Raw genomic sequence first — 19,396 nt, forward strand, 5'->3', positions numbered from 1 at the left:
AGAAACGTTCTTTGTTTGCAAGGGAGACTCGTTCCAAAACCCAAACCCATAAAGATTTTCCACTTCCCTTCATCTCGACGTCTCGTTAATCCCCCAAATACTAATAAATAAATAGTAAAAGTCCAAGTTCCGCCGAACATGTCTTTAGGTACTCTTTTTGTACCATCTCTCTCTCAGTATTAATACGTCTCTCCGGTTGGGGTTTGAAGGAGTCAGGTTCAGTTCAGATACACGTTTTGCAAGAAAGAGTAAAATTTAAGCAAATACTATATGACTTGTTTCGTCGGTTGTCTTGTGGTCAATGCCTAATACATGTTTCTCACGTACATCATGACTTAAGTACGTATAGATAAGTTTAGTCATGTGTATACAAGTTCTTAAACTCTCTTCCCTTACAAGCCAATTTGATTCAAAGGTGAATCCTAGCCAATAATTTGTATTTCAGGAGTCGATATTAATTAACACTTGAGTTCTCTTTATTCCTACGATCTTGGCTTGAGAAAAATGCTGTCAGGTCTCGTTTGTTTTCAAGAAACATCTCATTTCATCTCACTTCAACATTACAATTTTTTCAAATCTCTACATAAAATAAAATAAATAATTCAATTTTTTCAAATCTCAAAATAAAAATAATATTAAAAAATATATTCTAACAATATTTTATTTAATTTTTTAACTTTAATATCATTTCATCTCATTTCATCTCTGAAAACAAACGAGTCCTAAAACTGAGTCTTTCGACTGAAACAACCACCACATGAAACATGATAGCTTGTCCGGTATGAGATCAAATGAAATATCACACCTTTGTAGTCGTCAAAAGATGAAAGGACTACCGTCGGATCATTAATGTCCATATTTTTAAATTAATTAAAAATTTTTCTCCAATAAATATCAAGATAATTTAAAAAAATTATTATAAAATAGATATGATGTATCCCATCAATTACATCGACTTGTAACTATTAATTATATATATATTTTAATTATCTCGATAGATTTAAATGCCGTTTGAATAGTGAGTAGATAAGATGAATTGATATAAAATTTGAAAGTTAAATAAAATATTATTTATTATATTTTGTATAGAAATTTGAGATTTGAAAAAATTAATTAATTTATTATATTTTATATATAAATTTAAAAAAATTATAATAATAAGATAAAATGAGAAGAAACATTTATTGAATTCAAACCGGGCCGTAACAATTTTTTACAGTTTGTCAACAGGGCTTGGTTTGTGGATTGGACCCGTCTGGGCTCTGCTGGACGTAACGGGTTAATGAATATGTGGATGAGCTGAAGTGAGATGATCTAGACTGGCTCGTAAAGAATGTGGCTGCCACTGGCTTCACGAGCGAGCTGTTATGGCCTGAAGGAAGAAGATGCGTTTGCTTGTTAAAGCAGCCTACATAGAAGGCAACCTGACGAATTGAACATTTAAATTTTAAACCCTACACCGCCATTGGTCTCCTCCAGTTCAGCTATTGATCAATCTCTTGGACCAGGCTACCCGTCGGAGCCTCAGAGGCCGACCAGACTTTATCCTCCTCTCTTTCTCCGGAGGTCACGTAAAGGTGAGATAGTTTTCCAAAATTTCCCAGTAGTAGTAATCTTTGCTTTGAGTTGCAGATTTTAACTCAGGGACTTGAACTTTGTTTCTTATTTAAAGCATTTCTTTATATTCGTTTAGATAGTGGATCATTTCTTTGACTAAGGTTATGCCTATGGAGTCGGTTTTATGGATATGGATTAATTTCGTGTTTTGTTTGGCAGTAATATGTGTAAGAAACCGTGGTTATTCAGGATTTTAGGCTGAATCCGAGCTTTACTTTCCATTAAATAGAGTTCGGGTTTTGCTAGGGTTTAAAAATGTTGATCGGTCTACCCGTGGTTATACTCCGATCTTTATTGAATTCCATCTCGAACTTTAATAACCAAGTTTAGTGTTGCATTCTGTTAAGTTTGTTATACTCTTCTCTCCGAGAGAGTATAAACCTCTTTTTTTATTTTTTATTTTTATGTCGGGAACCTCTCCAAGGCAGGGCCCTTCGGACTCACTCCTGCAGATTAAACTCCAGTCCCGTGCACTGCACCCTCGGAAGTTTCCCTACACGGAACTGATTAAATCGCTGGCTTTTCACCGGAGAGTGTGACCCATAGAGATTGTTTGCACCCAAGGGGATTTGAACCTTGTACCGGGGGGAGCATACCCCCAAATCCAAGGCCTTTACTACTTGAGCCAACCCCTAGGGGTTGAGTATAAACATTTAGAGAGTTTCGGGGCTGCAATGGCTTGGTGTGCGGTTCCATTATTTCCCTCTAGAATATATACGTGTCAAAATTTTATTTGAGTGTGTAAAAGCCCCTTATTCACAATGTCTGGCCCCTAGCCTCTCCCCAGGGATTAACTTCGAATCAGACGCGGTGAATAAGGGGCTTTTATACCCTCCAATGAAATTTTGACATGTATGCATTCTAATAGGGGAATAATGGAACCCCACACTAGGCAAGTAAATCCCATTTTCTCTTTCTCCCCTCTCTCCCTGTTTGCTTGGTCATGCTCTCTCTCTCTCTCTCTGATGGACAGCCCGTGAACTTGACCAAACGAAATGAGATGGCATCACATTGGAGGACATGAACCAAAAACACAACCCTGTTTCTTTCACAATCAAAACACAACCCTGCAAAACAAGCAAAATGCCGCATCAAGAGAACCACAAAGGTTCAACTTTTTAGTGAGAATTTGACAACTCCATTAGCAATTTCCCAGAGCCTTCAAAATTAATGAGCTAAAAACTGATTGAAATCTCATTTGAACCAAAGCTTTAACAGAACTAGCAATTCAGATACGTACTCAAGATATTTTCGAGTGAACAACCACATATATCAGAAAAATTTTCTACAAAACCTAACCTGGGTAGAGTAAAACAAAGCCACAATATCAGAAACACTTCAGTTAGAGAAAAGGGAAATGACCCAGATTGTAAAAATGAACGAAAAGCCATGGGACTTTATATCCAACTTGTCACACAACCAAAATTTGCTGCACTGCTGCTATTCAATGCATAGATATATAGATATGCATTTCAATTTCTGCATTCCAACAACATTTTCTAGTTCAAAAACTTCCAATAGACATTTAGAGAGTTTCGGGCCTGTGATGGCTTGTGGGAGAGAGAGAGAGAGTGAGAGAGAGAGCACGACTAAGCAGAGAGAAGAGGGGGGGGGGGGGGGGGGGGGGGGGGGAGAAGGAGAGAGAGTGACGGGGGTGTGTGCGTTTGTATGGGATTTGCTTGCCTGGTGTGCGGTGCCATTATTTCCCTCTAGAATACATACGTGTCAAAATTTTATTGGAGTGTGTAAAAGCCCCTTATTCACAGCGTCCAGCCTAGCCTCTCCCCTTTCTTCTATGCTTTATTAAGAAGAGTCAAGTGATTTTTCTTTGCTGTTGAGATGTTTCTAGGGTTTAAGAATTTCGTTCCCATTGTAATAGTCCAGTCTTTGTAGACTTATATCTTGATCTTAATAGCCAAATATAATTACTATATGTGTAAAATTTTCATACGTTTCTTTTAACGTTTTATCAGGCAGTGATTTCTTCCTTGATTCCTTCCCACTATTCTCTAAGATTTTTTTCATTGACATTTATTTTCAGAATATCGTGAATGGCTTATATGCGTAGTCTGTCCACAAGAGCAACCTTTATTGCTCGAAGATGCCATCCATCTTTTACTTATGTTCTCCATGATGATGATCGAAAACATTACACAAGTGTTGAAGATTTGTCTCCCCAGAGAATTGATAATTTTGTTCAGAGGAGGAGGTCATTCGGAAGTAGTAGCTTCAACAAGTTGGCTGGGTTTGTTCCCTTTCTCCCAGATAGAGGATGTTCCCACGTTCTTCTTCCGTCAAGCTTCGGCCCCTCGTTTCACAGGTATATGTCAACGACTGTTGGTGATGGGTCAGAAAAAATTGAAATAATGAGTGATGTTGCTGGTGTTTTGACGGATACAACTGTAGAAGCAGTTGCTTCCCAGGCCTCTGCAGTGAATGAAGTTGCCATTGCTGCTGCTGATTCTTTCCTGCCTGTTCAGGCGTTGCAATACCTCATAGATGCTGTACATTCTTTTACCGGCTTGAACTGGTGAGTATCCATTTGCAATCTTTTTATTATTATTATTTTTTAATGATCTATTTTGTAGCACTATGGTTTTGTAAGCTTGGATGCTCAGATATGCAGATATTCTGGAACATTGTTTATATAGTGTAGGTTCTAAAGAATGCACTAGGAATTACCCACTGTTAAAGAGATGATGTGCAAAGAATAAAAAATGGATTACGAGGATATTTAATGATTAAACTATTTACCCTTGCATGAATCACCATAACAATACAAAAACTCCGACATTCAAAATCTGAAACTTTTACCTGTCACTTCTTTAGGTTTCTAGATGCTGAATTTAGTATTGGCATAAGGCTGATGTTGCACGAGCACTAACAATATCTGCCGGAAAATAGCTACTGTCATGGAATAAGTGACAAGAGGAGGAGATTATACTGTTCATCGTATTTGAATACAAAGATTCTTATTGCCAGCTCTTTTGGATGGTTTGATTATGGACAGAGTGGAACGGAAGGATTGGTGGGAACCCACCATTTGGTTGTTTACGATTTTTTTAAGGAAAGGAAATGGTGGAGTGTAACCCCTTATTCCATTCCTTCACCTCATATATATTCCTCCCACCTTGAGCAGAATGTAGAATTTTCTTTATTAAAGGAGTAAAAAGGTCCTTTTTACCTTCTAAATTCCATTCCATATGTTCTGTGTACCTGGGGTAAGCCTTTTGCATTTTTTAAACAAAAAGTTATATTCTATAAATTCAAGTTCATTCCCTCTTAAGTCAGTGTATCCTTTCCTTCCTTTGCAAACTCCAAAACACACCGTAAAGTAAAGGGGAGGATTAGCTCAATTTGTATTTGATAATGATGGTTTAGTTGGTAGCAACCATATTACTAGTTGTCATAAGAAATGGCAGAGAACTATTTATTGTTGCAGTACAAGGCTTTAAGTTACTACTAGCAAATTATTACTGTTATATATTTAGTAAACAGTGGATTAGAGAGATGATTTTTTATCCTTAGTTTTTAAGAATACACTGTTTTCAAGTTTACACCACCACAAAGTTTTGATGATATTCGATGTTAAAAATGGAAAAGTAACTATTTTATTTCACTTTTTCTTCCTCCTTTCAGGTGGGCTTCCATAGCTTTAACAACCCTTTTGATTCGAGGGGCAACACTTCCACTTTTGATAAATCAACTTAAAGCTACTGCAAAACTTACTGTATGTGGCCTGAATTGTTAGTTACTGCAGCACACAATTTTGCTGGTTCATTCACATCATTTTCTTATATTCTCGCTGACAATCTGATGCACTCTATCTACTCAACCCTATGAGCAGTTTTTTTAATTGATTTATAATAGGCTTTGCTAATTCTTAAGCAGATTTTTTGATAATTTATAATAGTCTTTGCCAATTCTTAGATGTGCCTGTTACATACACTGTTGACTCACCACTTCTACAATGTACTTTCTTCTTATCTTTTTGCATATCTATAATTCTCTTTATTGACATTGTGTGGAAGGATCTATTTTATGTGCCACAAAACTAAATAAATGTACACAGTAATTTTTTTTCTTTTATTAAGCACCATTTTATCACAAGCATACATCAATTTTTTTGTATACAGTGGCAAGGCATCATTAATGTTCATGCATGTTCTGCAGCTCTTGAGGCCGCACTTGGAGGAATTAAAGCAGCAGATGCAGGATAAGGTACTCTTACCTGATTAGTATTTGTGTCATGGTATCACTTTTTTAATTTCTGACTACTTTTAGTAATTTTGTTGTACAAATTACCCACAAGTCTTGTGTCAGCTACCTAGGACAAGGTGAATGTTATTACTTGTTAATCACAGCCCTTAGTTGATGTCTTATTGGTGCATATGGTCAACTTGTTAGCACATGCTAAGATCCATGCTAAGATCCACAAATAAAGTGTTATTAGTTAGCTCAAGTTTCCTATATAAGTTAAATCTACAAAGGATATAGAATGCGACTTAAAATTAGCCTGTCACCAGTCCCCCCCCACCTATAGACTTCATGCTTGAATACATCTCTATACTGCTGGAAAGTTCATTTCATTTTGGGCATATCTGTGTGCTGAGAAATATTCAGTTACACTTTTGAACCAATAGAGGTCCCCAGTCAGCTTAAGGATCTCCTTGTGCTGATATAGACTGAGTTTGGGATAGACTTGTGTCTACTAGGGATATGAATGCAATAGGAAGGTAGATACTTACAGAAATGACTCGCCTAGCATGTGAACATTCTTTTTTTCAGGGTATGGAGCCAGCTGAAGGTCAACAACAAATGCAGAAGCTTTTTAAGGAGTAAGCTACTTTTCCATGACCTTTAAGAGGAACCCATGGCAATTAAGTTATTGGTTTTCATACTCCTTTTTATTTTTATGTCCACACAATATGTGATGCTGATAATATTACATACTAGTTTAAATGATAAAATGCATGAATGTGCCCCATATGCTGTGATTGTCATCATTCAAGTCAATTACTTGGTAGTTTGTTGTGAAGCTTATTCACGGATTCGCATTAAAGGGCCTTTTCAGTGATTTCCAGACCATTAAGAAGCTATTAAAATTTTGAGAATTGCCCCCTGCTATTTTCTGCCAATACAAATGGTTTATTGACTGAAGTTTGATAACCTTTTGTGCAATATTCTCATTTCGATTACAAGCCTGTAGCTGCGTGCTAACCTTCAGTTCTCTCCTATATGCCCTCGGTTTTCTTCATATCTTCATTTTTTCATCGTGATTCGACTCTGCAGATACGGTGTAAGCCCATTTACTCCCTTGAAAGGACTTTTAATACAAGGCCCTGTCTTCATCAGTTTTTTCCTCGCAGTAAGATAAAATTCTTTGGTCAGACTATCTTGCAATTTTTTTTTTTTTTTTAATCTTAGATATGAATATCTATATATGTCTCTGATAAAATTTTCTTTGGCAGATTTCAAATATGGCAGAAAAGGTGCCATCATTCAAAGGTGGTGGAGCCTACTGGTTTGTTGATCTCACCACTCCAGATAGTTTGTACATTTTCCCTCTTTTGACAGCAGTGACATTCTTAGTAACTGTGGAGGTAGGTACCTGCTTTGTTTAATTAATTGTTCATTTGAGCTTTTCTTTATGCTTAAAGAAGGGCCAATGAGGGATTGCAAATTACACTGATGAACTTTACTTGTGTATTTGTTGAACACTATCTTTGTGCTTCCTTCATATCATAAGGGTGATGAACGTATTTGATCTAGATAAGGTTGCACTAGCATATATTCAAATCCATGATATCTGAACCTAGGCTGTTGGAAAGCCTGTTTTTTAAAATAAAAGTTAAAAGTGCCTTTGAATCTGGAAAATGAACACATTCAAGGATTGTTGATAGGTGGCATATAGTGTCCAGTAGACTGTAGTTGAACCTGGAACCAAATTGACTTTACCAGGTTGAAAAGGCTCAATGTCTATGCCTGTATCACAGATTTGTGGGAGGCTTGCTGCGCCTGGGCCCATGGACCCATGGACCCATTTCCTATGCACCGGCCAGAGGAGCCACCTACCTCTGCACCCGTAACTCCTGTCTCCGATTCCGGCAGCACCAACATTGGCCAATCATTGTCGGTACCAACAGAGCCTGTGCAAATCTGCACGCTGGTGCCTACGGAGCACATGGGTGGGTCATCAGATCTCAGGGTGGCACAGACTCCGGCGCCGACACTATTTGGGCTGCCTCATGTCACCATGGCGATGACGGCTATGGTCCCGGCATTGGAGAAGGCTATGGCACTGAGCTTTGGAGATGAGATGACAAAGTCGGCGAAGTCTTGGAGCACTGCGAGAAGCCACATAAACCACTGACGGAACCTTCTGAGTCGGTTGCCAACCGCCGTTCCTTGTCATCTATTGTACTAACGTTGGGGAAAAAAAATTCAGCCAAGAAACAGCTATATGTTGTTACTGGAAGTGTGGAATCAGTGGGTGAAATGGGGGATGCTGAATTGGTTGGTACATTGGTTTTTTTTAGGCTAATAAGGACAGGGGGAAGAATCTATTCCTCTAAACTCATTTCATCCTAATGTGTCAGATTTGGTTATCTAGAAAGCTATGGAAATTAAGCATTGCGTAGGGATTACATGCGAGGGTTTCGAAGCTGAATTTATGGCCGGCCTTACAGCCATAGAGGCCGAGAATGCACAATTCAAATCCAATCTATCCCTTAATTTGGCTAAAACAATGGAAAGAGAACTCAAGAGGCTTACGTGAGCAATGAAAGATGATGGTGGAGAGGAGCTCTAACTGGGGTAAGATGGTTGCTCTATGAAGCCAAAAATAATAAAGGGGGCCGTATGAACATAATAAGTGGCTCCACGTTAGAAACTTACATTGCCAATGGAAGGGGGATATTATTTGTTTACAGGAGACCAAGTTGGAAGTTATTACAAGACAACTAGTCCGCAGTTTATGGAGAGGGCAACATGTCGGGTGGTCATACTTGCCATCTAAAGGAGCATCTGGGGGAGTCCTAATTATGTTTGATAAAAGGGTGGTGGAAAGGGTGGAGAAATGTGTGGGTGACTTCACTGTGGCATGCTCTTTTGTGAACTCAGAAGATGGCTTCCAATGGGCATTCGCTGGAGTTTATGGCACAAATATTAATTCGGAGAGAAAGGTATTGTGGGAGAATTGATGAGACTTCTTAGTTGGTGGGAGCTATCAAGTTGCATAGGGGGTGACTTTAACATAACTCGCTTTCCATGCGAAAGGTCGGCTGTATCCCACATCACTCCTGCCATGAGGGAATTTTCTGATTTCATTTCAGAACAGGAGCTTATGGACATTCCATTAACATGAGGCACGTTTACTTGGTCCAACAATCAAGAATTCCTGTCTTGGTCGAGGATTAATAGATTTTTGTTAACTCCAGAATGAGAGCTACACTTTCCGGATGTAGCTCAAAGAAGATTATCCTGTTTACGTTCTAATCACTTCCCATCTTTTTAGACTGTGGAGGCATCCAATGGAGTAGAAGGTATTTTAAATTTGAGAATATGTGGTTTAAAACTGACGGTTTTGTAGACAGGGTCAAACAATGGTGGACTTACAATTTCCAAGGCTCTCTAAGGTCTCGTTTGTTTTCGCAGATAAGACGAGATGAGTTGAGATTAAAGTTAAAAATTGAATAAAATATTGTTAGAATATTTTTGTTTTAATATTATTTTTATTTTGAGATTTGAAAAAGTGGAATTATTTATTTTATTTTGTGTGAGAATTTGAAAAAGTTGTAATAATGAGATGAGATGAGTTGAGAGAAGTTGTGAACAAACGAGGCCTAAGTTTCATTATGGTAAGAAAGTTGAAAGCACTGAAACAGGATCTGAAACAATGGAATGAACAAGTTTTTGGCAATGTGCTTCAGTAGAGGCGCTCTCTCTTGGAGGAGCTACAAGGTCTGAAGGGCAAAAAGGAGGCAAGAACACTCTGAATTTGAGAAAATTCGCAAGAGTCGGGTAGTCATTGAACTTGAAAGAGTAATATTGATGGAGGAGATTTCATGGAGACAAAAATCAAGGGGGCTTTGGCTCAATGAGGGAGATAAGTGTACAAAATTCTTCTATAGGGTGACTAACTACGTTTGGGTAGTGAGAATACTTGAGAAGTTTTAAGAATGTTTGTGAATAGTAGTGAAAAAGTTTTAATAGAATATTGAATAGTAGTAAAAAGTAGGTGAAAAATAATAAATAGTAGGAAAAGTAGGTGAAAAATAATAATAAAGTAAAGAATAGTAGTGAGAGTGTTTGAGAGTAGTTGAGATACTCTTGGCTGCTAGGTTTATAGGACGAACAATGCTATTGATATGCTGATGGTAGATGGGGCAGTTTCTTCGAATCAAATTAAAATTTTGGAGGCACATTTGGTGTGGGGAGGAGGCTCTAGCAGACGCTTTCCCATCCGTTTTCTGAGTGGCATGTGATCAAGAAGCCTCGGTGGCGGATCTCATGACTCGCTTAGGGGACCAAGTCCATGGGAATGTCACTTTTAGTAAAGCAGCTTAAGATTGGGAAATAAATAGTTTTGAGGATTTTTTTAGCCGAGTGTATTCTTTGAAGTTGTATGGTTTGTGCGAAGATAAGCTATGGTGGACGCTTGCAGGTAAGGCAACCTTCTCAATTCGTTCCTTCTATAAGTTGCTTACTTTGCTCCCAAACTCTCATTTCCCTTGGAAAAGATTGTGGAGGAATAAGGCGCCTCCCAAAGCACTTTTTTTCACTATGACAGCGGCCCTGGGTAAGATTCTGACTACTGATAATCTGCGAAAGCACCAAGTAATTATTCCAGAGTAGTGTTGTATATGCAAGAAAGCTAGAAAGACAGTGAATAATCTTTTGTTACATTGTGAGACAGCTAGAGACTTATGGAGCGAAGTGTTCAGTCGGATAAGGATGCCTAAATGTAACGAGCGGACATTTGAAGACAAGGAGCGGACAATAGAGGAACTTACAGCTTTATTCTTCCGCACCTTATTTCTTTGGGCTATTCCTGTAGATTTTAATGGCCTAAATGTACATGATTTCCTTGTTTCTTTTATAGCAAACTAGATAGGTTTTATCTCTTGTATACTTCATTGTCTACTTGGGCTTTGCCTATTCCTATTAATACTACCGTTTACTTATATATAAAAAAAAAAAAAAATTAGACATATGGAGAAAGCATATGACCACGTCAACTAACAGTTCTTACTTTATTTAGTTGCAAGATGTGGCTTTGGGGGGAAATGATAGAAATGGGTAGAATTTTGCATCTCTACAGTTTGATTCTCTATCTTGGTGAATGGTTCACCGGTGGATTTCTTCAACTTCTCTCATGGTTTGAGATAGGGGGACCCGCTCTCTCTTTTACTTTTTTTATTAGTCATGGAAGCTCTCGGTAAGATGATTGATGGCCTGGTGAACGGCGGGCTACTTTATTGTTTTTTCTGTGGGGAATGGTGATCTTAACATTTCTCACCTGCTATTTGCTGACGACACTCATCTTTGTGGTGCACATCTCGAGCACATTCAATCCTTGAGGGCTTTACTCCTTTGTTTTGAAGTTGCATTGTGCTTGAGAATAGGCTCAATGATTGCAACAAACGCCTTCGTATCAAATCATTATTGTGGATGTGGAAGGTTGTTGTGGTGTGCTTTCAAGAAACAAAGTTGCAACTTATTGATAGAAGTATTGTGCGGAGCCTATGGGGATGCTCGTATGTGGGTTGGTCTTACTTGGCCTTTGAGGGTGCCTCAGGCGGAGTGTTACTTATGTGGGATAAAAGATTGGTTGAGGCGATTGAGGAGTGTATTGTAGATTTCTCTGCAGCAACTCTTTTCAAAAATGTTGTTGATGGATGGGAATGGGCATTTGTAGGCACATATGGTCCTAATGTGGACAAGGTAGAAGAAGGTTGTGGGAGGAGTTGGCGGGCCTACATTCTGTTTGGGTTGTGCCGTGGTGTATGGGGGATGATTTTAACATAACTCGCTTCCCTAGTGAGTGATCGGGGCATTATCGGAATTTTGTGGCTATGAAGGAGTTTCCAGAGTTCATCTTTGATCTGGAATTTACGGATCTTCCATTGGTAGGGGGTGAGTATACTTGGTCAAATGGTCGGGTTTGGTCCAAATTGGATAGATTTCTTGTCTCTCCGTCGTGGGAAGCCCACTTTCCGGAAGTATGTCAGAAACAGCTAGCTCGAGTCAACTCAGATTATTTTCCTATTATTCTAGATTGTGGGGGTATGAATAGGGGTCGTCAGTCTTTTAAGTTTGAAAATATGTGGCTTTTAGCGGATGGATTTGTAGAGATGGTGTGTGCCTAGTGGTCAGCATATCAGTTGTTAGGCACTCCAAGTTTCATTCTTGCAAGTAAATTGAAGGCCTTGAAGAAAGACCTGAAGAAGTGGAACTTGGAAGTTTTTTGCCACACTGACAATCCAAAGTCAACTCTGTTGGAGGAATTGAGGAGATAGAGGGTAAGGAATTTTTGGGTAATGTTTCGGAGGAGGTGTTATTGAGGAAGGCCACAGTGATGGCAAATTTGGAGAGGGTTTTGTTGTCGGAGGAGACTTTGTGGCGTCAAAAATTCAGGGCCCTTTGGTTGAAAAAATGTGATAAGTGTACGGAGTATTTTCACAAAGTGGCTAATTCACATCGGCGTAGCAACACTATCGAGTCGCTATATTCAGATACTCAGGTCTTATCTTCTCCTTCCGAACTAGAAAATCACATTGTGCATTATTATGAGGCCCTTCTCAAGGAATTGGCTAGCTGAAGGCCGAAGCTTGATGCTTTGTCTTTCGAGGCAATTGATTCTTAGAGTGCAAGTGTTTTGGGGAGACTTTTTTATGAAGATGAGATTTATAAGGTTATTTCTAGTATGACTAAAGATAAAGCGCTGGGTCCGGATGATTTTTCAATGGGTTTCTTTCAAATTTGTTGGGATATAGTGAAATGTGATGTTTTGCAAGTTTTTAGTGAATTTTACTTTTTCCAAAAGTTTGAAAAATCCCTTAATGCGACGTTCATTGCGCTCATTCCCAAAAAACATGGGGTTTCGATTATTGAGGATTTTGACCCTATAAGCCTGGTTAGTAGTGTGCATAAGATTATTTTAAAGGTTCTTGCTAATCGTTTAAGTCTTGTGTTGGAGCAGATCATTTCCAAGTCCCAGAACGCCTTTATTCGTGGGAGACAAATTCTTGATTTGGTACTTATTGCAAATGAGTGCTTGGATCATAGATTGAGGGAGGGAGGTTCAGGTATCTTGTGCAAGCTTGACATGGAGAAGGTCTATGATCATGTGAATTGAGATTTTCTTTTAAATCTGCTTGGGAGATGTGGTTTTGGTGACAGGTGGATTTTCTGGATGAGTCATTGTATTTTTACCGCTTGGTTCTTAGTTCTAGTTAACGGTACACCTACTGGGTTCTTTGATAGTTCGCGGGGCTTGCGACAAAGAGATCCACTATCTCCTCTGTTGTTTGTTATAGTTATGGAGGCCTTTAGCCGGATGGTACAGTCTACTGTTGGTGGAGGTTTCTTATCTGAGTTTCAGGTGGGTAATTGCATTGGTGGTTCCATCTTCATCTCTCATCTTTTATTTGCAGATGATACTCTACTCTTTTGTAAAGCAGATAGCAGCCAGATCCAAACTTTATGAGCACTGCTACTATGTTTTGAAGTAGTGTCTGGGCTCAAAGTGAATCTTGGTAAGTCTGAGATAGTTCCAGTGGATGCAGTTTCTAATATTTTCAGTCTAGCTAGCCTTTTAGACTGCATGGTGTCCTCTCTACCAATGAAATACTTGGGTCTTCCTTTGGGAGCATTTTTTAAGCCTAGAACTATATGAGATGGGGTGGTGGAGAAGATAGAGACTAGGTTGGCTGGGTGGAAACGGATGTATTTATCAAAAGGGGTCGTCTCACTCTTATGAAGAGCACTCTTACTAATCTCTCCACATATTTTTTATATTTGTTTCCGATGCCTGCAAGGGTAGTGAACAGGATTGAAAAACTCGTTTAAGACGTTTTTTTTTTTTTTGGGGGGGGGGGGGGTATGGGGGAGGAAAAGAAATTTCATCTGGTTAGATGGAAGACAGTTTGTGCTCCTGTTGTGTATGGGGGGTTGGGAGTGAGTGATCTAAGAACTTTCAATAAAGCCTTACTGGGGAAATGACTTTGGAGATATTATTTAGAGGAGGGATCATTATGGAAATAAATTATTGACGTTAGACATGGAGCTGCTTGGGGCGGTTGGTGCTCCAATGAAGTGCTCCCGGGGGGGGGGGGGGGGGGGGGGGGGGCATGGTGTGGGTTTATGGAAGTTTATAAGGGGGGTGACCTTGTTTCGAAAAACACATTCGATTGATAGTTGGAGCGGGTAATCAAATCAGTTTTTTGGCGGGATGTGTGGTGTGGAGAACATGCATTGGAAAGGGCTTTTTCCGGCTCTCTATCGTATTGCATCTAATAGGGAGGCTTAAGTGGCGGATATGCGGCTTTTTTCCCATGGCGCTCACCAGTGGAATGTACTTTTTAACAGAGACTTTCATGATTGAGAATTATCTAGTGTATCAGATTTTTTCAATCTTCTATATTCCATGGGGACTCCGACGGCGCAACGCGACCAATTGAAGTGGAGATACAAGGATCATAAGAAATGCACGGTGAAGGCATATTATAAAATCTTGTCATCACAGGATCCTACTCTGTTTTCTTGGAAGAATATTTGGAGGTCACGAGTGCCTTCTAAAGTTGCCTTTTTTGTATGGAATGCTGCTGTTGGGAAGATCTTGACCATGGACAATTTGACGAAAAGAGGATGTATTGTGATAGATTGATGTTCCATGTGTAAAAAACATAGAGAATTTGTGAATCATCTCATATTGCACTGTGAGCTAATTAGGATGTTGTGGGATAAGATCTTTCAAATGGTTGATATTGCTTGGGTTATGCCTTTAAGGGTGGTGGATTTGTTGGGGTGTTGGAGGAAGATGCAAGGCTATCATCAAGTGGCAGCAGTGTGGAAGATGAGTCCGTTTTGCATCATGTGGTGTATTTGGTCGGAACGGAATGCACGATGTTTTTAAGATAAGGAACGCACTATGGCGAAACTGAAGAATTTTTTCTTCCACACTTTAATGCTTTGGTTTTCTGCTTTTTTACTAAATGGGAACAATGTTTATGATTTCCTGTCTTTAATTTATCGCTCTTAGAATGCATTTAGGGGTCTTTCTGTATACTTCTTGTGTACAAGGGCTATGCCTACTTCATTCATATCAATAATATCTATCTCTTATAAAAAAAATAAAAATAAAAAAAAAGGATGCATTGATTGCCGATCTTTTGGTCTTTTCCAATGACTCCCCTCAATGGAATATTGATTTCATTAGGACAACCCAAGATTGGGAGTTGGAGACTATTACAGAGTTCTTTGTGGCATTGTATTCAATAAGTATGACAGGGGACATCGGAGAAGAAAGGTAAGTTCATTGTTAGATCATTTTACCAAGTTAGAACGAGTCCTGGAATGATCATGTTCCCGTGGAAGAGTATATGGCAGACGAAAGCTCCTTCAAAAGCGGCTTTTTTCGTTTGGACAACATTATTGGATAAGATTCTTACCACAGATAACTTAAGGAAATGCCAGGTAATAGTGTTGGATTAGTGTTGTATGTGTAAGAAGCATGGGGAATCAATAGATCATTTGCTTTTACACTATGAGGTGGCCAGGACCATGTGAGATGATTTTTTCATGAGAATCGGATTATCATGGGTTATGCCTCTTAGATTGGTGGATTTTCTCGCAAGCTGGAGAGACCTTCACGGTAACTCACAAGTGGCGGCCATATGGTGAATGGTTTCTATATGTATGTGTTGGTGTATTTGGAGGGAGAGATGCTAGAAGCTTCGAAGATCGCAAGAAAAGAACAAATAAGCTAAAAGTTTTCTTTTTTAAGTCATTGTTCTTATGGGTGGGTGCCGTAGTTTGTAACGGACTAAGTGTCCATGACTTTCTATTTTCGATTGTAACCTCTAACTAGGTGCTTCTCGTGTATACTATCTGTGTACCTGGACTTTGCTTATTTCTATGAATAAAATTTCTTGATTACCTGTTAATAAGTGTCTGTCCTACTCGTCACTTTCTTTTAAGCACTTATTCCATGAAGAAAAATCAAGTTTTAGGAAGTATTAATGTGTGAACTTGTAGCTGAATCAACATAATTAAGTTGTCTTGTTTTGTTTCTTCCTTCTTGGTTGGCTACCCTAGTTGCTGCACTATTAACTTTTGCAGCTTGTATCATTATTCTTGTTCTGCCCTTTTCTTTGCTATCCTTTTTCTCATTTATCTTTTTTTTTTTTTTGGGAGGGGGAGGTTGTGCCTAACCGATTTGGAGTTAATTTATTTTTCACTGTTCCTCAGTGCAACATGCAAGAGGGTATGGAAGGAAATCCTGTTGCTGGCACCATGAAAAATGTTTCAAGGGGCATTGCCGTTCTTACAGTTCCATTTACCATGAGTTTTCCGAAGGTAATTCTCCATCGTTTAGTCGCTTTGGAGACATGTTATGGGAACTATTTGTTCACCTCTAATAGGAACATGAATGTCGAAATAAATGTTTGTCATATAATGGTCGTTCCCAAAAATTGAATGCATGGTTTAGAGTTATGAATTCCAAAGCTTGTTTCGGTTGCTTGCATTATTGCATTTTTATCTCCATATAAAGCCAGTTGCCCTACGTATAAAAAAATAAAATAAAATAAAGTCAGGTGTCCCATTCTCGCAAAGGCATTGATAACATTCCCACTTAACTGTAAAAAAAAGCTGCTGGTACAACCTAGTGGTCAAAGGGCAGGCTGAAGATGAGTTATGAACTCAGACATCTTGGGTTCAATTTCTCACTAGGAGTTTCCCTAGATTACATAATGAGAAATGATAGTTGCAGTCGTGAGTGCGCAAACGCCGTACAATCACATTGAAAAAAGTGAATAAATATGAGTCCTACATAAAAAAAAAAAAAATTTTTAGTAGTAGACTCCACTCTTTTTCAAAACGACTGCACGGCGCACTCCACGACTGCATGTAGCATTACTCTTACCTAATATACAGTTCAGGTGGGTGGGGTCGTGTATCCGGGCTCCAATGGTGGGCCTAGAGGGCTTGACCTTAAGTGAGATTACATCCACAAAAAAATGTGTATGAAATGCTGAAAAGATTTTTAAATGCAACGTAGTTGTTTAGAAGGGACCTAGTTTACAGATAACGAGTGTACTCAAATTATTAATTGTCCCTCCTAAGTCCTATGGCATTTTGGCTCATGAAGGTCATCATCAAAGTGACTGTGAGGTGTCAGTTTACTTTATTAATTTTCCGGTGCTTGCAGGACTCGTTTGGATAGTGAGATGAGATGAGATGATTTTATATGAGTTAAATAAAATATTGTTAGAATATTATTTTTTAATATTATTATTGTTTTGGGATTTGAAAAAATTGAATTGTTTATTATATTTTGTGTAGGAATTTGAGAAAGTTGTAATGATGAGATAAGATGAAACCATCTCTGTATCCAAACAAGGCCGTAGTGTCATCTTAATAGAAAGACTGATCAGTGTTGATGTATTTTCTTTCTTTCTTTTTTCTCATATTTTGATGGTTGTTTTGCCTTTTTAAGTGACATTGTTAGTAGATTTACCGTATGGTTTGGTCAACTGATGATACCTGTTTTAATAACACTGCAGGCAATATTTTGTTACTGGGTTACGTCCAATTTGTTCTCGCTTGTGTATGGGCTTGGTGAGTCCTTTCAGTTTCAATTTTGAGTTTAACTTCATTTTCACATCTTCCATCTGGGAATATATGTGCAAAGCTTTTCTAGTCTCATGCACATTTAGTTATGCAGCAATATACAATGATTTCAGCTGTGGAAGACTAGAAGTTGAATGAAATGATATTTTGATGTTATGAAATTTTCTGGTCATATTCACTAATGATGCAACTGTTTTGAATTTTCAGCGCTTAAAAATCCCGGCGTGAAGAAATTCTTGGGTGTTCCTGAAATGCCTGTGGCGCAGCCACCTACTGCCCCACAACCTGCCTTCTCTGCGTTTTCAGCACTGCAACGTCCTACAGTGGTCAAACAGGAACCCACCCCAATACCTCCTGAATCAGTAAAGCGCCCAGACCAGAGAATTTCTTCATCATCCCTTATCAGTCAAAGGCTTAGAAGTTTAGAGAAACAAGTAAAAGGAAGAAAGAAAACCAAGAAGAGGTGAGGAAAAAATTTCCATTGTTAGAATTTATGCTACCAAGATTATAACTAATGAGGTCTGATTGCTTTTAAAACGAGTGTAATATTCTTTGAAATAATTACTCAATTTCAATTTTTGTTGGGACAAGGTTTAATACCTGAGAGAGAGCACACTATTAATAGTTTATTTAATAAACTAGGTTTAATTTGCGCAATGATCTATGTTTTTGGGGGTGAAAATATCTGTTAACTTTACTGGGCTTCCCTTTCAGTTCTGTATTTGTAGTCTTGAATTGTTCTGTTGGTTTTGCCTTGCTGAAACATGAGTTGAATTCGACCCAAGGTAGAAGAAGACAAAGCTCCCGAGGTTGACTTGAGGAAACTCCTTGACCATGTCGAACACAGACTAAATAAATTTGCTTTGTTTCTGCTCGCACCAAAAAGAAAACAAAAATGACAGGATAGGAGTGAAAGAAGAATGAGCTCCTCTGAGAATTCAATTGCTATTTGTTATTTTTCGGAAAGGATAAAAGTATTTGGCATTTGGAACTCAGCCATGAGCGGTGGCACGGAGAGATCATGGAGGAAGTGTGGTGGTTGGCTGGCATTGCTCGAAACAGGCACTTTTGACTTTCGACACTAGGGAGAAAATTTGGCTTAAGTGAAGTTTGTTCGAATTGTTTCGATCGGAACAAACTTCGACATGTATATCATCTGTGAGAAAATTTTCTGTTTCCTTCGACATGAAACAAACTGTTCGGATTGTTTCGATCCAATTTGGCTCAAGCGAAGTTTTATTAAATGAGTTGATCTTACACTTGAAATTATTATCACAGCTTGTATAAAGCTCAATTTCAATCAGATTCGAGTAACTTTATATGATTATATTTTAACTTCAAAAAGAAAATGTCATAAAGTATTCAAAAGAAAAAAGAGAAAATCATAATTGTAAATGCCACATGTGTTTGCATTATTATGCATATAATCATTAAGGTATACACATAAATTATATAAATATGTTTAGAAAGACATAAAGTTTGCTTAATAAAGTTATAGCATAAAATATAAGTAATTAGTTCGTGAATAAGTATGAACTTGATCAAAAGAATAAATAAATATTTATGAACATAAAAACAAAATAAAGACATTTGTCTAAGATATATTCTAGAGGCAAGATATTAATTGCTAGTGTGAATTGAAATCGGAAAACGGTAAAGTCGCGAGCCTTTCTACCGACTTGTGTGTGTTTTTATGAATTTGTAATTTCCTTTTAAAATGTTTTAAAAAATGCTTTAATAAAAAAAATAAAAAAATGGGTGCAAAATGCACTTGTCGGGAAAAGTCGGTGGACATAGCAGCGTCTATTGGAAATAGAAAAAGGCTACTCAGCTGCTCAAAATGTACCCTTCGGTTTGACTGTTTGATAAAAAATTTTTAATTTTTTTACTAAACGATAAAAAAAATGATTTTAAATATATTGAT

General features: G+C 38.2%; 1 protein-coding gene and 1 long non-coding RNA gene across 4 annotated transcripts; both read left to right on the forward strand.

The window, feature by feature from the left end:
* The first annotated feature begins 1,309 nt into the window (after positions 1 to 1,309).
* Positions 1,310 to 18,772, forward strand: LOC121235074 (mitochondrial inner membrane protein OXA1-like). Of its 3 annotated transcripts, none has more exons than XM_041131298.1 (11): positions 1,310 to 1,577; positions 3,659 to 4,147; positions 5,257 to 5,347; positions 5,791 to 5,838; positions 6,406 to 6,455; positions 6,910 to 6,985; positions 7,089 to 7,220; positions 16,090 to 16,197; positions 17,406 to 17,460; positions 17,680 to 17,935; positions 18,187 to 18,772. In XM_041131298.1, the coding sequence occupies exons 2-11, from the start codon at positions 3,669 to 3,671 to the stop codon at positions 18,284 to 18,286; spliced, it is 1,395 nt and encodes a 464-aa protein (XP_040987232.1). In that variant the 5' UTR covers positions 1,310 to 1,577; positions 3,659 to 3,668; the 3' UTR covers positions 18,287 to 18,772. The 3 variants fall into 3 exon arrangements, with proteins under 3 accessions (XP_040987232.1, XP_040987234.1, XP_040987233.1); XM_041131300.1 differs by having other exon boundaries at positions 18,258 to 18,772; XM_041131299.1 differs by lacking the exon at positions 18,187 to 18,772 and having other exon boundaries at positions 17,680 to 17,969.
* Positions 11,261 to 13,674, forward strand: LOC121235075. The gene is made up of 2 exons (XR_005934504.1): positions 11,261 to 11,383; positions 11,445 to 13,674. It is a non-coding gene; the product is annotated as an uncharacterized LOC121235075 (long non-coding RNA).
* Positions 18,773 to 19,396: the final 624 nt, after the last annotated feature.

The sequence above is a fragment of the Juglans microcarpa x Juglans regia genome, chromosome 6D, assembly GCF_004785595.1.
Source record: "Juglans microcarpa x Juglans regia isolate MS1-56 chromosome 6D, Jm3101_v1.0, whole genome shotgun sequence".
Lineage (NCBI taxonomy): Eukaryota > Viridiplantae > Streptophyta > Magnoliopsida > Fagales > Juglandaceae > Juglans > Juglans microcarpa x Juglans regia.

Coding starts and splice junctions, on each gene's coding strand:
- LOC121235074 (XM_041131298.1), top strand. CDS start 3,669: ATGGCTTATATGCGTAGTCTGTCCACAAGAGCAACCTTTATTGCTCGA. Junction 4,148..5,256: donor TCTTTTACCGGCTTGAACTG/GTGAGTATCCAT, acceptor TCCTCCTTTCAG/GTGGGCTTCCATAGCTTTAA. Junction 7,221..16,089: donor CATTCTTAGTAACTGTGGAG/GTAGGTACCTGC, acceptor ACTGTTCCTCAG/TGCAACATGCAAGAGGGTAT.